Below are 18,230 nucleotides of genomic sequence, written 5' to 3' on the forward strand. Positions count from 1 at the left end.
TTAGGAGCTACAGCCAGAGAGAGCTGCAGGGTCTGTCTGCGTCTAGCAGTTTAAATAAAGAACTCCCTTTATAGTCATCACAAAAAAGTCTTATTTCTCTCTGCTAAGCCAGGAATACTCCACTAGGCTATGGACCAGCCTTCGATGCGAGCGGTTCTTAATCATCAGGCTGGACCTGACCCAGGGATATAACGGAGAAGTGTTCCAGAGCCCATCCGTCCTCTGGGTTGCTGCTTTTAGTGTTTACAGAAGTAAGTGAGGAGGCTACACAGTCGAGCAGGCTGGAAACCACTGGCCTGTTCCTGGCTCTGCTGCCAGTGCTCGCGGTAGTGTTGGGCAAGCGCTTCCCCTCAGCCTGCTCACTAGGAAAGGGGGATGGCACAGCCCGCCCTCGCCACGCTCCCGAAGATGCGTGTGCCGGTGAGAAATGCTGCTGAAGGGGCAGCAAAATCCAACCTACCCAGGGTGCCGCACGGTTTATTCTTGTAGATGCAAATGTCGTATCTGCAAAGAACAGAAGGCAGCATTAAGAACACTCACAATTTTGGTGGCTCCAAAATAGCGCATCTCCATTTTACTGATGTGTTCACATCCAAAACACTTCAAACATCAGCCCATGGTTGATGCAACACTTCTGGAATGGAAAGTACCAACTGCAACAGGTAAGACGCCTCTGATCCGTATTGTACAACACTCACTTTCCTCAGGCTGAGACTCACTGTGGATTTTTAACGATAGCTCCTGTCCCTTAACTATGGGGCAGTGCCGAGTGGGGTCAGAGGTTTGGTTTTGATGAAACGTGGTGAATCAGCAGGGATAACACTATTCCAGCCTCGAAGCTCTTTGGGTTTGGGTGGATGGTCCAGCTCTGCTCACTAGCACCCAGTGCACTCCTGGGATCCAGCCACTTCTCTCCTGGGAGGCACAGGGCTCAGGGATCTGCCCCAGCAGCGCAGGGTGGAAGAGGACAGGGCCGGCCTCCCGTCTGTAAACTCAGGTCCCTTGCAGCAAATCACATCAATCAAATCTGTAATTCTGAAATTTTTTTTAAAAAATAAGGAAAACATTTCAGTTTGAAAACATGTTCCATTTCAAAACCCACTGTGGTTTCATTAAAATGCTAAAGTGATTTTTTATATTTTTTTTTCAGTGTAGTTCTTTACTGAGAATTTTCCAAACAAATTCAATATGGGTTGATTCAAGATGACTCTTCCCTCTGTTCCTGGCCTCGACTTCCAGCCATTGCATCAAGGAATCGCCTGTTTGCACATCGTTAGCCGCGTACAAGGAAAAGCTAAACGAGGACAGCAAAGTAAAATCTCCTCCAAATTGAAATGCAGCACCCTCGCAATGGGACGCGGCAGCAGCTCCAAAAGAGACCAGTTTGGGCCAGAAAGTGAATATTATCATTTAATTGTGGAGACAAACCACATGCCCTCCCTGCCTCTGTTCAAATACCTTCTCCAGAAGGTGAGACTCCCCATACATTTGGGTCTTTGCAAAACCCGGGCTGAAAGGGGCAAGGTTAAGGTTGGAATGTGCATAAGGCGGGCAGCTGGGGGGACTGGTGGCAGCCGGGCTGGGATGCCCCAGAGCTGGGTTGAGGTGCTGCTCTTTAGCCCTGAGGTGCATTTCAACCTGAGTGTGAGCTGGTCTTGGAGCATCGAGGATGCTGACCGCGGTGTGGGTTTGGGGGACACCTGCACAGCGAACAGGACCATCCGACATTGCTCGCCCCAGCCGCCCCATGGGGACGAGAGTAGGGAGGAAGCAAGCTGATAGCACACGATGGGTTAAGCGTAATGCATTCCTGGTGATGGCTCCTGTCCCTTTGGCCCCTGGCGCTCTCTGGAAGTGTCCAAACCTTTCACCCCCGGCAGGAAACCGAGCGAGTGAAAAACATTTGTTGCTTTGTTTTGAGTGAATACTGTTAAAGCCTTCGGAGGCTCTGGTTTGACACGTCCCTGCAAGAGAAAAAAGCCCGCAGCTCAGCAAGATGTTATCGGGAGACGGGGAATTTATTAGAGACGGGGCCGGATGCGCTGGTGCTGTCCAAGCCTGGCGCGGCCAGCCGGCGAGTCGCTTCGGGTTAGCTCAAACATCTGGTGGGAGGCCGAAGAATTCGGAGCCGGCGTTTGCATCCCACACGTGTGGCGGGAGGGAAGGAAAAGCAGATGCCGTAGCCCCAGGAGGGTGAAAAGCTGGGGCCAAGGGGCCTTTCGCTCACTCTTCCCTAGTGCTTTCGAGCTCTCATCTCACAAGCTCCCCAGGAGGGATGCACCAGGCAGCTCTCACGAGCTCCCTGGGAGGGATACGCCAGGCTGCACATGGCTCCCGCCACCGCCGGGAACTGGAGCTGAAGAGCAGTGCATGGCGCCAACGAAACCAGCTCCCGCTTGGAGGCTCCCCTCTCCAGCGCTTTCGTTTTATGACTTTCTTCCACTCCGCAAGCGGAGGAAAAAAGGCACAAACAAATCTTGGGTTTTCCTTTGGCTTCTCCCCAGGCTGCTGCCCCTCTGCCCAAGCAGGGTTTATGCGGGCACTGGAGAGCCGGTGTCCCAGGCACAACAGGCAGCACTGCCAAGAGCTGCCTCTCAGTGCCCTTCATCCCCTTTGTCCTTCCAGCTCTCCCTTCGGCATCCTCTGTCCTCCCAGCTGCCCCCCTGTTCCTTCCACTGTCCCTGTTGTCGTCTCTGCATCTTCTCTCCTTCTGACCATCTGTCTGTCCTTTCAGCTGTCCCTCCTGTACCCTCTGTTGCTCCAGGCTCAAGCACCCATCTATTCTGACAGGGGTTATTTGTCCTGCGTGTGAAGGTTCAGACCCCTTCACCCAGCTCTGGAGGTCTAATTCAGCATCCAGGTTGAGCTGATGACCTGGATTGTTGTTACAGGAGCACAGAAACACAGGCAGGGCAGGACTGCTCTTGTCCTAAGGGAATTGGGATGAAGTCACTACTTCAAGGGTGTCCATCAGCTACCAAGGAGAGAGTTCAGCCCTACATGTAGGCACCTAAAATGAGATGAGCCAGATCCCATACTGGCTGGAGACACTCTGTCACTGTTATGACACTCAGGTCCCACTTATATCCTCTTCTCCATCTGTCACAGCAGGGGCAGACAGCGCGCTCTGTTTCAGTAGGATGCCTGATGCTCCATGACTCCGGGGTGGGTTCCCACACATGCCCAACAGTGCTGTACACACTGTGCCATTGACTTTTGGTGCACAAATACCCGTGGCTGCAAACTAAGCTCCTTGAGAGCACAACAAAGACTGAGGGAAGACACTGGAGGATGATAACTATCTGAACTGCCATAATCTGCATCGCTGCAAGGGAACGGGCAAGTGGCCAGCCTGAGGGACAGCCGCTGCCAGGCAGCTTGCGGGGAGCACATGGGAAGGAAGCCTCGGATGAACCACTTGGACAGAGATAGAGCACAGCTGGACAGAGGACACCCTCCATGAGGACAGCGCTGCCAGGGCCGGGCTCAGCCTTACCTGGTGATCAGCACCGCAGTGTCGTGGTTGGCTATGCCATTCTCGGGGATCGCGTTCCCATTGCCATTCCTGTTCACAATGGATTTCTGCCACTTGCAGAAGCTGTCCAGGGATTTCCCAGCATGGTGGTTAATCTCCAGTGTGGGCTGGAATGGAAGCAGTATGACGGTGTGTTCCCAGGAAAGCTCTGATATGAAGGCACTGCCTATTCCCATGTCAGCAGAGCACTGACACCACTCCAGATGCCCCCACCTTTTCAGGGAGGCCATGGCAAAGCAGGACTTTAGGAGGACTAAAGCTACTTAAACCTCCCTAAAGCCACCTTATAGAAACAGTCCTCAAAGTCCCAGAGGTCTCCTTAGCCCATAGCCTGAACCCAGTCCTCAGCTGCCATTGAGAGGATGCGGTGCACCCAGCAGACTGCACTGGGGGCATCTCCCGGGGGTGACATCCAGGGGGAACACACAGACCCACGAAGGAAGTGCAGACGCATGACAGAAGTGGCTCAGCAAAGCCCACCTTACCTGATCCTCGGTGAGGAGAATCAGCCGGGTCACCAGGATATTGACAATATTGCCCAGACTCGAGTCCTGGAAAAGTTTGGCAACCTGACCTCCAAGAAACAAGAAAAGACGAGTCTTAAAAATGAGCTCGCTGGCTGGGTGACAATGCAATCGGCGTGTGAGCTGGCACGTGCTGGGCACCTGGTGGAGGGAAACAGGGCTGCTTCATCAGTGTGGGCTGCAGGGTCTGAACACAACCTTTTTAGAAAGCAGAAATGGGTATGGGACTCCACATTACCATTTGGATTGCAGAGCCTCCTAAACCATGTTCAGACCTCGGTGTCCCCTTCTGGGGAGATTCGAGCAGTGAAGCTCACATCCCACAGCACCTGCTACTTGCCTGGAGCTCAGGTGGGGAAGCCCCATGGTTCTGGCATTACGCAGCCACGGGGACGAAGCTTTGCTGACTGCCCATCGGCAGGGAATGACACAGCATCTCTCAGAAATCTGCCGCCACACGATGGGTGTTTTGCAGCAGATGAAACAGTATTGTTTTAAAATCTGGCATCTGCTTTAGAAACGCAAACAGAGCAAGCCATGAAAAGAGATCCTGCAGAGGACAGGACAAAGAACCATCACAGAGGGGCTTTCATTGGTTTGATGGATAACTTCCAAGCCTATCTCACCTCACAGGAGGATTCAGCATGGCCAATTCAGGCTGTTAATGCATCTAGCCTGGTATCCTGCCGCCAGCAATGACCCAAATCTGATGCTGCAGAGGAAGCTCCTCTGCAGTAACCCAGAGACACGGGCAGCGCAGTATGGAAGAACGAGGGTATTTCTCCCTACCCCTCACGCTGATCAACCCCCAAGCGTGAGAGCTCACTGTCCTTATGCTTTCCCATGTGTTTCTCAGCTTGGCTGGCCCTATTTGCAATGCTAATTTGAGATGAGAGATGCTGCTCAAAGAAAGGGCTTTGTTCTCCCAGTCCAGATCTGGCCTGTAGCATGGTCAGACGGGCCAGAGTTTACCTCTCCTACAGTGCTTCCCCTATACAACACAGAGTCCCTACAGGCTCCAGAGTATCACTGCTCATGAGAAGCAGCAGCATGTCAGGATTTTTGACCTAAATGTCTTGCTCTGGGGATGGGGAAAAGCTACTGCTATCCTGGAACAGATCCGATTTCCCCACTGCATTCCCATCCCACTTGTCTTGCAGAAAAAGCACATGGCACCCTCTGCCAAACCCAGACATTTGGGATGACGAACAAGATTTATTCCTGCTTGCTCTCTGCTGCTGGGTGTGTGAGGCCCTGGGGTCCCCCAAGGTTCATGATGTGGTTATAACACTTACAATATTCATGATGGCCAGGATGTACTGCTCTATGTCCCGCCGCCCGTGGTACCCCACCATCATTTTGTCAGCCACCACCAGGGTCTCCACATAGCGCTCCGTGCTGACAGATCTCTTCAGGGGCAGCTGGCCTCGCTGGCTGTGGTTGCCCGACGGCTTCAGAGGGGAGGGCTTCAGCGTCCGCAGCCACCAGTGTCTCCCTTTCCAGGGCTTCTCATCTGAGGAGGGAAAGAGATTTTTCTGTTGCCCTCCAGCAGCAATTCAGCAGCACACAGAGGCGAGGGGTGCACAGTATAAGCTTGGCTTCAGGGAAGGAAAGGCCATTGCAAGGCTCTTTATGTACCATACACGGACCCAGCAAATGTCCCCACTGCCATCGGCTGGATCTGCTGAGCTCTTCCTACTGCAGCCCAGGGTTGTCCCCATGCTCCTGCCAGCCCCGCTGCCCACCCGCCTGCCCTCCTGCCCTCCTGCCCAGGCGCTGCACGCAGAGGCCCTGCCCTCGCCTCTGTCGTCCTGCTGCGGCAACCCCACGCACGTCACTGCCTCCACGCTGCAAGGCCCTGCCCTCGCCTCTGTCACAGGAAAGAGCGGTGTGGATTTAGAAACTACACAGACATAATCTGAAAATAAAGCCATTGCAGATCATTTCCTCTTTATTTTTCCTGCCAGGACCTGAATTTAGGACTTGGCTTTTCCTCCACAGAAATGGCTGCAGACTCCAAAGCAGCAGCAGCAGGTTTGTAGGACTTTGCTCCAGGCTTCAAGTGCTACTGACCCGACCCTGGAGATGTCCTCAGCAGGGCCATCAGCTCCAAACCCACAGCATGGAGACCACCATGGGGCAGGAGAGCTGACTGGGAGATTACAACTGGTCTTCTACCCTGCCAGGAGAGGTGGCTGAATCCCCCTCCTCTGCTCTGATGCTGGATCATCAAACGTCCAGCAAGACCGGGAAGACAGGCAGATCACAGGTGGCCCCACATCCTATCAGCGCCAGCCGATCAGAGGGAGCTTGTGGGGGTGCTCGGGGCCCAGCTGTGCCAGGCAGGTCGGGACAGGTCCAGCCTGCGGGGCGAGGGGATGGGGCGGCTTTGCTGGGGCCAGTTGCGATGTGGTTGTTCTGAACTGTATTTGGCCTGTGGCTCCCACTGCATGGTCTTTGCTTTCCAAGAAGCAATTAGGAACAGGCTAACTTTTGTCTGGAAGCCGGGGAACGTGGCAAGGAGTCAGCAGAAGGGGAGTTTGCTGGCGCTTCGTCCAACGTGACTTTGGAAGCTGGGACAGGAGGAGCCGGGCCAGGGAAGCACAGGTTGTCTCCAGAGATGCTGGCAGCTCTGGGGACACTCAGAGCCTGCTCAGAGCAGGCTGGCAGTGCCCTGGTGTCTCCAGAGGCTCCGTCCCTTCCAGTGATTCCTCATCTGGTCAAGTGTCACCACTGGGGCACTGGATGAACATCCTGAAGTGACACACAAACCTGCCAGGAGCAACTAGGAACAGCTCTGCTTCTGCATCCACAAACTCTAATTCATAAAATGCGAGCTGGACCCTCTGCAGGGATGGCATCTCCTCTCATCCTTACGGAGCGAGGGGAAGCCTCTGTAAAGTGAGGGAGCAGCATCCTGTGTGCATGCAACATTTTGGATAGAGGGAGAAACTTTGTACATTCACAAGGGCTGGGGATTTCAGCCAGGCTCTGGGACACAGACCGACTGCTGGCAAAGATGAGAAGGGCACAGGCATGTGGGGAGATGCCAGGGCAGACCTGTGCAGGTCCTTTAGGAAGTCAAAGGCCTGTAAGCATAGAAATGGGGTAGATGTGCAATTGCCATTCTCTATAAATGTCTCCCAGAGCCCACTGTGACTAACCAGATCCCACATCCCACCCTACAAGGCATCTTTCCGCCTGGTCTCTAACAGCAGCAGGTGTATCTCAATGTGGACACAGTCTTCAGTGACTAAAATCCAAAGACAAGTCTCTGCTGAACATGCGTAAGCTATGATTTCTCAATGCCTTGTAAATTAGCCAAATCTGGGAGGATTTTTCTTAAGAACAATAAGAGGCAGTTTTTTCTCTTCTATTCCATGCTCTATTTACAAATTTAAAAGCCCTGCTGTGAAGAAGAGGGTACAAGAGCTTTCCAAAGACCAGACCACCAGAAATCCTTAACATGGGTAAAAGTAAATACATAGAACTTTCTTGAATGCAGGAGATAAATTTGGTTCTTTGCCATATAGAGCAGTGTGGACCTTTAAAGCGTGGTCTACCGGGACCTTCCCAGCCTGCACTGGGATGGATTGAGGATGTGTTGGTGGGTACAGATACCTAGCACACCACAGGCTGCATCCATGTGTGGGTACTGGAGAGACGATCGCTTGTACACGACGTGGGGGCTGCCCTTGCCCTCGCTCCCTGTGCTGACATTGGCTCCTGGGCTCAGGGGTTCAATGAAATATTCCTCCTCATCTGCGACGATCACCCCGTGCTGCAGAAGGAAAGAAACGGAAGGCAATAAAAGAGGTAGAGAGAAAACTGAGTGACATACCAGTGGCTTCTCATAATGAGTTTTCTGATGATTAACGACTGAATTTCTGGGGGCTGACAAATACTTTTGAGAATGTGAAGGAATCCTTCATTTACGCACAAACACTGAACTATATGAACCTACAGACCAGAGAAAACCGAACCAGATGGTCGTGGATGCCTTGGGACATCTGTGTTCACTAAAGTCCTCTGGAAATCACAGTCTTTCCTTGCAAAATTATGAATAAGTTGTTTCCTATTCCACCCACTCAGTCTAATTGAGAGCTGTCTGTGGGATCCTAAATACCACACCTTCAAACAGCAGCACAACTCAGCAGTGAGATCTACCTCCTATATTTTTCAACCTCACCAACAAACCTTCAAAAGCAGCTCAGGACCATTACCACCAGCTGGGAAACTCGGGAACGGAGCTGCAGGGAAGTGTAGATGCTCAGAGGCTTTTGAGAAACACACTGAATCTTTAAAATCTGAAGTCCGATTAGCAGTAAGGCAACCAGCGGGAGCCACAACCTTTCTCTGCAGCCTGAAACCTGCGTTGTGCCCTGTAGGCATCACTGCCCCTTTTACACCTCTGACTGGCCACCTCAGTCAGATAATCTTGTTTCTGCTCCCTTAGTTGGTTTTTGTTGTTCTCCCTTATTCTTTTCTTTGACTGAATGAATCTCAGCTGTGAGTCCACACTTTGCTCTCTGTGAGTGGACCCACGCATGAGACAGTGACGACTGGGCAGAAGACCCCAGCAGGATGAGCAGCCAAACCCACCCAGTGCTTGCAAGATCTCTCCTCTGCAGCTGGTCCTATCCTCACAGCAAGCTTTCCCTCTACCTAAAAGGTCTGAGCAACCTAAAAAGTTTCTGGCAGCCCAACACGATACAAGTAGAAGCTCCAATGCCATAACAGCTCCTGGCACTGAATCTCACCTAACGCCTAGAAATGTGGGTGTGCTATCAGCTGAACTTCACCAGCAAGCAACCGAGGCACAGAAACATGCTTGACATTGCTCAAGCAGGACAAGAAGTATCCCAAAAGTCTAAAGACCCACGTTACCTGGCTGTCTTCTCACTCCCTGTGTGCAAGCATAGCTCTGGGTGCAGAGACACCCCCGTTCTGCCATCAGCTCTGCACCGGTGTTGTTCTTTGGATGTCACAGCACTTTACTAGCTCCCCTCTATGCAAGGGGGACAGGAGCCCTGATCTGCCAGGATGGGGAGTGGGGAAGCAGGTCTCTCCAAAACATGTTGAGGTCCTTGCATAGAAGGCACCACCTGCGTAACAGCATTATTACTGGGCGTTCATGGGGGAGAGCCTCTCTGGGGTGGACGCTGCCTCTGTAATAGGTCTCTCCCCCTCTCCCTCCCTGCCATGAAAGCTGAATCGGGGCAGTGTGTGCACAGCGAAGTCCCCATCTCCAGAGTGCCGGGGGATTTCCTCCTGCACCAGGCTCTGTTGCTCTTGGCTCAGCTCCACCTTTTCAAACACAAGCGAGGTACTGTGAGGTTAGCCTGGCGAGGGCTCTGGCGGAAAGCTGAGTGTCGGCCTGCGAAGCCAGCTGGCTGCCGGCTTTGTGGGACGGGGAGAAGGAGGTCACCACCGGCTTGGGGTAGAGCAGCAGGAGAGGAGAGCACGTCCTGCCTGAAGACCATGTACCGCTAGAAAAGGGCCATTCTTACTTAAACCCGGAGACTCTGCAGAGCGTGAGAGGCAGGAGGCTCCACCGCCTGCCTGGCATCCTTCGGCAATGAAGCTCGGCCATCACAGGAGTCTGAAAACTGCCCCATCGCTGACCCCAAAGACCAAGCTCTGAGGTCTGGGCCCTGGACATGACACAAGCCTGTTGAAAGGGGGCGGCAAGAAGCCCTTGGAGAGATCCCTGTGGTTTGTGGGGGAGCTAAACTGGATATCCTGTCTATGATTCACTCAGGTCATCTGCAGAGCAAGGATGGTTTATGATATTAGCTTATAACCACACTTAAGAAAAGCACCATCACATACTGCAATTCCGCTCTCCCACCTCCTTGTACATACACAGGAGCAGCTCAGCGTTAGCCTCAGCAGTGCAGCCATCTGCCTTGCTCCAAGCATTTAATGTTCATGCTGACTTCAGGAGGGCTTTTCAGGTGAAAGCACAATTTCAGCACAGACACACAGGGTTGAAAACCTGGCCTTTAAACTGTCCTTTGATGAGCTCTGACACAAGAGGTAAGAGAGCGGCATTTCTTTCCTAAAGTTGTCTTCTCCTCACTGCAATTTGTTTGACGGTAGGACGGGTCCTTGGGATCTCGTGCAGCCAGTGGGATGAAATATAGCTTTGATTAAGACAGGGACTTCAGCTCCCGGCCAGGCTGAAGCAAAGCTGCCTGGGCTGCTCCCTGCAGGCTCCAGCTGCTTCGTGCTTGGCCCTGCTGGCAGCTGACGACTCTGCGTGTTTTGGAAAATGGAGCATTTTACCCTTTGCTTTTGATAGCTTAAGCCTGGGTGACTTTCCCCCTGCTCAGCCTGAAGCGCAGCATGGCGTGCCCTCCACGGGCGATGCGTGGGGTGAGCCACGCTGCCTGCCTGCCCTCAGGCTGGGGTGATGGTACTTGTGGCTGGGAAGATGAGTCAACGCCCAGATATTGGCATTCCAAAGCTGGGGTGCCATAAGGTGCAAGATACATCATGGGTGTTTGAAAACAAAGCAGTTTACAGTTGTACACCTTGCAGACACAGAAATTGCTTAAGGATGTGGGAGTTTGAGGACAGGAGGATGGCTTCGGGCTTGTTCCTCATTTTCACAGCTTTGTGTTGGACACTTCTGTGGATGCAATCATCTCTTTCCCTCCTCCTCGTGCGCAACTCACCCCGTAATCAGCACCTGGTCCCTGCTTGTGCCCATTCAACAACACAACACACAACCCCCTTTGCATCATCAGTGAGTCAAGTCTGCGCAAACATGGGTCACCGTGGGCAGCCCCCCCTCAGCACGTGTCAGCATGAACCTGAACCTTGAGACTTCAGCAACTGCAGACCCTCTTCTCTCCTTACCTGTCCCCTCCAAAGCGGACTGATGCCTGCCTGGAGGGGAGCATGCTGAGGGATGGCACGAGCGGATCAGCTGTTACTGATCAACCAGAGCTCTGCAAAGGTCTTCTCTGGTGGCACATACAGCCCCCATTCTGCAGCTAAAAAGATGCCAGACTCCTCTTGTCCAAATTCCTGACTCTATCATCCTCACTAACCCAAAAGACCTCCTCCCCGCTCCTTGCTGATGTCCATAGCTCTTGAGGGCAGAAGGACAGAGTTCAGGAAAAGGAGAGGTTGTTGGATAACCCTCCATCCCTCTTTGTGCCTGGCTGCATTTTCCTCCAGACAGCCCCTGGTATCTCTCCAGAGCTAAACACAGCCTGTGGACTAAATTATACAAGTATAAGTGCTGCTGGGCCACTGCTTGCCCTGGACTTACTGCCCTCTGAAGTGGGAAGGTAGGCTAATGCCAGATCCCTTCTGAGCCAGCGGCATCCAGCTCACCCTTCAGTGCTTTTGTGAACACCAGTAAATTGCCTAGGACTTCAGCAGAGTTTCCATATCTAAACAAAGGGCTAACTAGGGAACCAAGAGTTTATGCAGCTCTGATTTTTGGCTGTGAGATAGAAACATTAGACTTTATGATATAATGAGTCAGAATCTCATTTTTGTTAATAACCCACAGCACTGTTCTGGCAGTGTAATTTAGCAATAAATCAAACATGAATTCTTTCCCATTTGGAAGCTCTTCCACACTGCTAGAATACTGCTAAGAGGTGGGGCTGTAGCATAAATATGAATCTGGCCTACAGAGTCTTTTTCTACACGTTACCGCTCTAAGGGAGCCATCATCCTTGGGATTCACTAACAGGGTATGTTTGCTCCATCCCTCCATCTGGCAGGTCATGAAGTGTGCTTCGTGAGCCAGAAATATCAGAAAATTACAGAAAAATAAGGATGGAAGTCCTTAGTCTATTCCCAATGCTGGAAGAGCTAATGAATCATACCTGGAGTATTTTTGAGAGGCATTTGTCTGGCTTAGTCTTAAAGATCTCCAACGATGTAGGGCCCACGTACTCTCCAAGCAATCTAGTCCAGAGCTCAGCTATCCTTACCACTAATGTCTACCATTAAGCTTTCTTGCTGGTATTTAAGACCATGACGTCCAGTCCTAGCTGTCAGGGTGTGCAAAATCAATCATTCTCACCCTCTTCACAGCAGCCTTGCTGTTTGTGAGGAATGCCATCTTGTCCCTTCTTGATGTTCTCTTTTTCATATTGAAAAACTGATTATTTCAGGTTTTTCCCCCAGAAGTCACATTTTTAGCTCCTGAAATCTAGACAGAAGTGACTGGAAACCCCAGGAATGTATCTGCAATTGTAAGGATCTGAATGCACTTTTGACATTCCCAGTTGTGCTGTGAAATTCCTGCCCTCCTGCACTTCTTCCTCACTAGCACATGCGAAACATTATCTGTTGCTGTTGGAAGTGGAGGGGAGAGTTCTGTGAGAGCCAGAATAACAGTCTAGAGCTTGGATTATCCCATTCCAATTAAAATCAATGGAAAAATGCCCACTGACTTTGGTAGAAACTGGACTACAAGCAAAACATGGATCAGGAACCCCGACAGATGTAATGACGGGATGTGGCTGCCTTCACCCTCAGCTGACTTTTGATGCCATGTGCAATATTCTAGCTTGACACCAACCCCATGCCTTTCCCACCACCATGGACCCACCTGCTGGGACCCAAACCAGGTTGCACTTCTACAGCAAAGATCAAAGAGGCTGCAATCAGCTCTGCTTTATGGGCAGCTCTAGTTGTTAGCACTGCCTTTGGCTGGGCAAAATACAGAGACTCACCAGTCCATTGCAGTTGCTGATGGCGACCTTTGAGTTCAGGTACTGATCCTGCAAGTGGCCCGCGTAGTGGCAGTCTTCGTGGAAATCATGTTGCCAGTCCACGCCATCTCGCTTCCAGTATTCGACAGTGAAGTGCTCAGCCAGCAGGTTGGAGTGCAGTGTCAGGTTGAGGAGGAACTGGGTTCGGTGGGCAGAGACTTTGTAGAAAACCTGCTGCTCAGATGGCTCGTAGGGCAAGGAACCCAGACTGCGCCGAGGACGTTGCTTCAGCTGGCTTCTCACATCAAAGGTAAGGAAGTCCCCGTTTTGGTCCACTTGGATGGGGAACGCAATTTCATAGTGATCGAGGCTGGAGAGGAACTCCTCTGGGAAGGGAAAGAAAACACAGGAGGAATGACATTCTGCAAAGAGAGTCAGAATAAAACACCCAGCGACTTCAGCAGGGAGTCGGCTGCACCTGAGCACAACTGAGCTGGTCCTGGACACAGGACAGGGTCCTGGCACAGAGGATCTGCTTTGTCCAGGCTGCAGGACCCTTGGGGTATTCCCAAAGGCCTTCAGCCTACAGAGCCTTGGGGTATAAATAGGCCTTGAGCCTATGGAGCCTAATCTTCTTCCTCTGCAGGTGATGGGGAGAAACAGACTGGTCCAAGGGGCCATTCAGGACACCCAGATTCTGGATGTGGACCTGGACTATCCCCCATCTCTCCATCTCCACTGGGCAGAGGGACTCCAGGTTGTGCTGGATCCTCCAATCCTGTGGTTTGGAGGGTTATTTTAACCTGGATCCTCTCAGTAACAAAGCTAGCAATAGGGTCTCTTCAAAACAAGCCAGAACAAGCCTTGAAGCGACAATGTCTCAGGAGAAGAAAGTCTTGCTAAGGAACCGTGGGGTTCTTCAGAACATAACTTCACTAACTCTGCTTTGGTAACTCGCATAACAACAGCACCAGACCAGCCTCCCCGATCACAGCTGCATTAGGTACTGGGCATCCTCCTAAGAGGCACAAAGACAATGTCCTTGCAATGCCAATCGTGCGATCAAAATAAGAAAGAGGGTAACCAGAATTTCCCAGCTGTGCTGAAAAGGCAGCAAGAACAGAAGGCAGACATCCTGATTCCTCAGCCAGGTCTCTATCTATGACACCATCCTGCCTTCCTCGCTCACCAGCTTGGTGCTTTTTATCATTATCAGCCTGGCTTAGCACCTTCTCTTGGGGCACTTGAGTTTTTGAGCCTGTCTCGTACCACTTAGGAAATGTGGTCTGACAAGGTCAGTGTCCAAAATGTCTGCCCGCACTCACACAGTAATGCAGCGCTTTTGGCTGTCAAAGAAATTGGCACTCTGCAACCTCTACAGAAATTTCTCCTTTTCCAAGCAAAATGTCACGGGGACTGCCAGACTGGATCTGACTGGAGGTCCAGCTGTCTCTGACAGCCCTCGGTACCAGAGGCTTCACAGGAAGATGTAAAAAATCAGGCACTGGACAGGACAGCTCACTCCATCACAGCATGTTCTTCTGAACCTCATGGCTGGAGGTTTCCTCATGGAGTGGGAGAGGATTTGCCCTCTTTTCACTCTGGAATATTCTTACTGTGCTTTCTGCATCCTATTTGTAGTTGTTTCCTAAGCAAACGGGAGAGGCCAGGCTGCTCCAGGGTGGCTGCATTTTGCCTGGCTCCACAGCACCCATCTTCAAAGCCTTCCCAGCCATCATAAATTTGGACTCCAAATTACACTTTTACCACATGGCAGCACTGGAAAGTTTCCTTTTCCTCTAGTGTGTTTTCCAGTGTGGGAGCCTGACAGAGTGGTTTCCTTGGCCACTGGTAATGGGACAGTCCTTCCCACCAGCTGGGTTTAGGGGTTAGCTCCCATCCTTCCAAACCATAAGCACTTCTGGCATCTCTCCCTTGCCTCAAGAAGCCAGAAATAATTATTATTTTTTTAACTTCCTGTGCTCCAGCTTCTCCTGCATCACACCGCCTTGCGTGCAATGCAGCCAGGCAAACAAGAGTGACTATTTGCACTTAAGCTATGACCTCAGGCTTGGAAAAATTTGCTGTCGGAAGTGTCTTGTTTTTCTTTTTCCCTCTCTGCAGTCCACATGGGCTTGCAAAATAGCGATTCGGAAGGAGGTTTGTGCACACAGTGGCTAGGAAGGGCCTGGGACCCTGGGCTGCGGTCTCTGATCCCGACCTGCACGGTACGTCCAGGAGGATAAAACGTGCCCAGAGCCTGGGGGTGAGGTTGTGTGTGAGAACCTGCTTTTGCTGTAGTGCCAGTCACCATGCATCCTCTCAGGGACGTCACTCTGGAACCTGAGGCACAGGAACAAAGATCTAAGAGCAGTGCCCTGCATCACATGAATGTTTTAGGAAGTGATGCTTTAGAGTGGGGATGACACAAATGGGAAAAAAATAACAGAGACTTTCAACACAAAGAAGAAGCCAGTGTCCTCGTCCAGTGTTACAGCTGGCTCCTTCCTCTCCTCTAAAAATGTAAAAGATTAGATTAGGCTCTAAGAGATTAGGACCTCTTTTACTTCCTAACCCTGTGTGTTCCACCCAACATCACAGATGTTCCCTTATTCCCTCATTTGCTCATCTCTGCCTTGGTCATTCTCCCCATATTACAGACCATACTAGGAGCTCCCAACAGCAAGAGTGGCACTGTTTGACCCTTCCTTCCTTCCTTCCTCCCAGAAAAGCCATCATGTTCCCTCTGCCCTCTCAGCCACTTCATGCTGTATTAATAGATCTTGGCCTGAAACATGCAGTACTGCACCCACTGTATCAGAAGGGTTTGCACTGGTGATAAGCAGCCTGGTGTTTCCAGAGAGCTGTCAAACTGCTTCGGAAGAGATGCTATAAAAAGCCTTTCTCCAGCAAAACCTGCCCATGGCTGTGTGGGACACTGGGCACCCTTGGAGGACCACAGACCTCCCAGGACAGGGCAAGGGAGAAAGCGGGGGAGCAGGAAGGATGGGGTGTAGGGAGAGGTACCTCGCTGCCCCATTTTTGGTGGAAAGGGAGCACACATCTCCAGGGGCAGGGACAGCAGAGGAAGGGAAAGGGCACAGGGGAGGTAGAGGGCTAAGCTGAACAAAAAGAAGAAGAGAGGGAAGGTGAAAGTGGAGGAGGGAGGAATTTGTTCCCTCCTCGTATGCTTACCATTGCCTCTCTCATTACAGACCTGCTTAAAGGATGAAAAGGAAGCACATGTTTGCTCTGGTCTTGTCACCAGAGCAAAGAGGAGCCCCAGCTGCAGCCCAGACACGATTCCTAAGGGACGGCTGTGGAAAATGCTATGGGATCCCATGGCTTCAGGCTGCCCCTAGCATTGTGTCTGTCTCACTACATCCTCCAAGGGTCCATCGGTTTACATGTGAGCCGGGAGCAGTGAGGTTAGCCTCACCTAATGTTCTATAAAACAGAGAACATCTAATCTATCACTATGGTTAAACTAAGGCACTGGCAGAAAATTTCCTTTTGATTAAAAACCATTCAGCAATGGTGGGCATGTGCTGAATCCTTGGTCCATTGTTTCAGCTGCTGTTCCCTGCACTGTTAAAAACAGCAGCCTGAGTGTACACGTTACATCTGAATCTCATTACATCTCTGCTGGCTTGAAGAGGCCTTCAATGCTGGACTGCTATTTCCCACAAAGATAATTACAGCTTATGACTATGATACCTTAATCTTTTTCCTGCATGAAATAAATACACTGATGTGGAGTTGTGCACACGGGGCACGTGAATCCTGCTCCACTGTTAACTGGAGCAAGTTACTTGGTCAAAATCAGTGGCTTGTTGAAAACACTGCCCTTTATTCTCCGTGCCTCCAACTGCTAAGAGGAGATAACAGCATTTCACCCTCTTGAAAGGGTGTTGTGAGGATTATGTACTTACTATCTCAGCAGCGTGGTGAAGAGAAGTGTTGAGCAACATCAATAGCCTGACGCCAACCGTTCCGGATGCAGGGAGCCAAAAAAAGCGCTCTGACAGCAAGAGGGGCCCATGGGGAAGCCTGACCCTCAGGACTGGACAGGGACTGGGGAGGGGACAGGCTGCAATCCCCGGCTTGGCGCTCCCACGGCACCAAGCTCCCAGCAACATCACGGGCTCAGACTCATCCCCCAGACCTGCTCAGGAGAAGCCAGTATCTAGGAAAGCACAAATGCATTAACTAATTTTGATGAGCCCTCGGGTTTAGACTGAGGCGTATTAGCAAACGGTGTGGGGACTCGTGAGCGAGGGAGGATCTGAGCCGCTGTGAGTCAGGATGGAGGCAATCTGGCAGCGAAGTCCTCATCAGAGCGTCGCTGCGCTGCGAACGCGGTGCTGCAGATGGAGAGAGGTGTGAACTGACGGATGCGGGAAGCCCAGAACAGTCACCCCAGGCATTGCCAGAGGCTTTGGCGAAAAGGACCAGAAACTGTGTGTGTTTCAGATTCAAGAAAATCTGCCTGTGTAACCTTGCACGTTGCACAGCGCCTGCACAGCACGCAGCTCTGTGTCTGACTGTCTCTCCTTTCACCCAGCACAAGCTGCGGTACGGCAGTGCCCCATGTTTAACAATGAGACGGTGTTCAGACCCAGGACAGCACGTGGCTTTCGGTTGCCTATGTTCCTCTTTCCAGTTCTGCTTCACAAGACAACCCACAGCCATCCTAACTACAGCCCGATGACATTGCGCTACTCAAGAGCCAGGGTACATCGCCGGCTTTGGTCCTACTGCAATTCATCTGGGCACACGTGGTATTTCAGGATTATGGCTGCCTAAGTACGCTGCTGAGGTTTTAACACCTTGCACAGATAAATGTCTAACTTCAGAGCCCTTTCTTCTTACCTCTGGTGCCTAATGGGAGTGTTCATATTGCCTCTTAAGAATGTGCAGAAATACAGCATGGGCAGATAACACAGGGTAGTTAAATTGCTTAATACCAGTGCTGTATTTATACTCTAGGCTGGGTACGAGGCAGTCCACCTCACTTTCCAGCCCCTTCACTCCTAACCTGGAATAAAATCATGTACAAAGGCACAAATCTGTGTGCAAGAGACCCACGTTCTACTTTCCTTGCAATCACTTGCATGTGCAGCTCTGTATTTAAATACAAGACCATTAGAAACACACAGACATACAAGACAGGTACAAAGTGCTCACGCCTGAGCAGGTTTGAGCATTTACTAATGGTAGCACTTACAGAAACGTGTGCACAAACTAAAACTGCTCCTCCAGCAGCACACATCTGTCCAGACTCAGCTGTATTTGTATGATCCAGCAGAGACCTCATCCCTGCACACGCAGAGGACTGCTCACAAGCGCACCGGCTGGCTGCACACACACAACCCTTGTAACAAAGCCTCTATTCATCCGAGGATGCGCCACTCCACCCGAGTGGAAGGGGAGCTTCCTCTATTGCTACCACATCCCCTTTGCTTTCTAAGCCTGTACGTGGCTCTC

General features: G+C 51.4%; 1 protein-coding gene across 5 annotated transcripts in view; it reads right to left on the reverse strand.

The window, feature by feature from the left end:
* Nucleotides 1-18,230, reverse strand: part of ADAMTS10 (ADAM metallopeptidase with thrombospondin type 1 motif 10) — a 78,865-nt gene that overhangs the window by 29,261 nt on the left and 31,374 nt on the right. For all 5 annotated transcript variants that reach the window (XM_087769047.1, XM_087769049.1, XM_009471947.2 and 2 more), the window contains 6 exons: nt 12,765-13,129; nt 7,681-7,840; nt 5,355-5,572; nt 4,021-4,104; nt 3,497-3,642; nt 461-504 (listed from right to left, as the gene is read on the reverse strand). In XM_087769047.1, coding sequence (XP_087625173.1) covers nt 461-504; nt 3,497-3,642; nt 4,021-4,104; nt 5,355-5,572; nt 7,681-7,840; nt 12,765-13,129 — 1,017 coding nt within the window. The remainder of the gene's footprint in view (nt 1-460; nt 505-3,496; nt 3,643-4,020; nt 4,105-5,354; nt 5,573-7,680; nt 7,841-12,764; nt 13,130-18,230) is intronic.

The sequence above is a fragment of the Nipponia nippon genome, unplaced genomic scaffold, assembly GCF_047370975.1.
Source record: "Nipponia nippon isolate SJK-2023a ecotype South Korea unplaced genomic scaffold, ASM4737097v1 scaffold_31, whole genome shotgun sequence".
In the NCBI taxonomy this organism is placed as follows: domain Eukaryota; kingdom Metazoa; phylum Chordata; class Aves; order Pelecaniformes; family Threskiornithidae; genus Nipponia; species Nipponia nippon.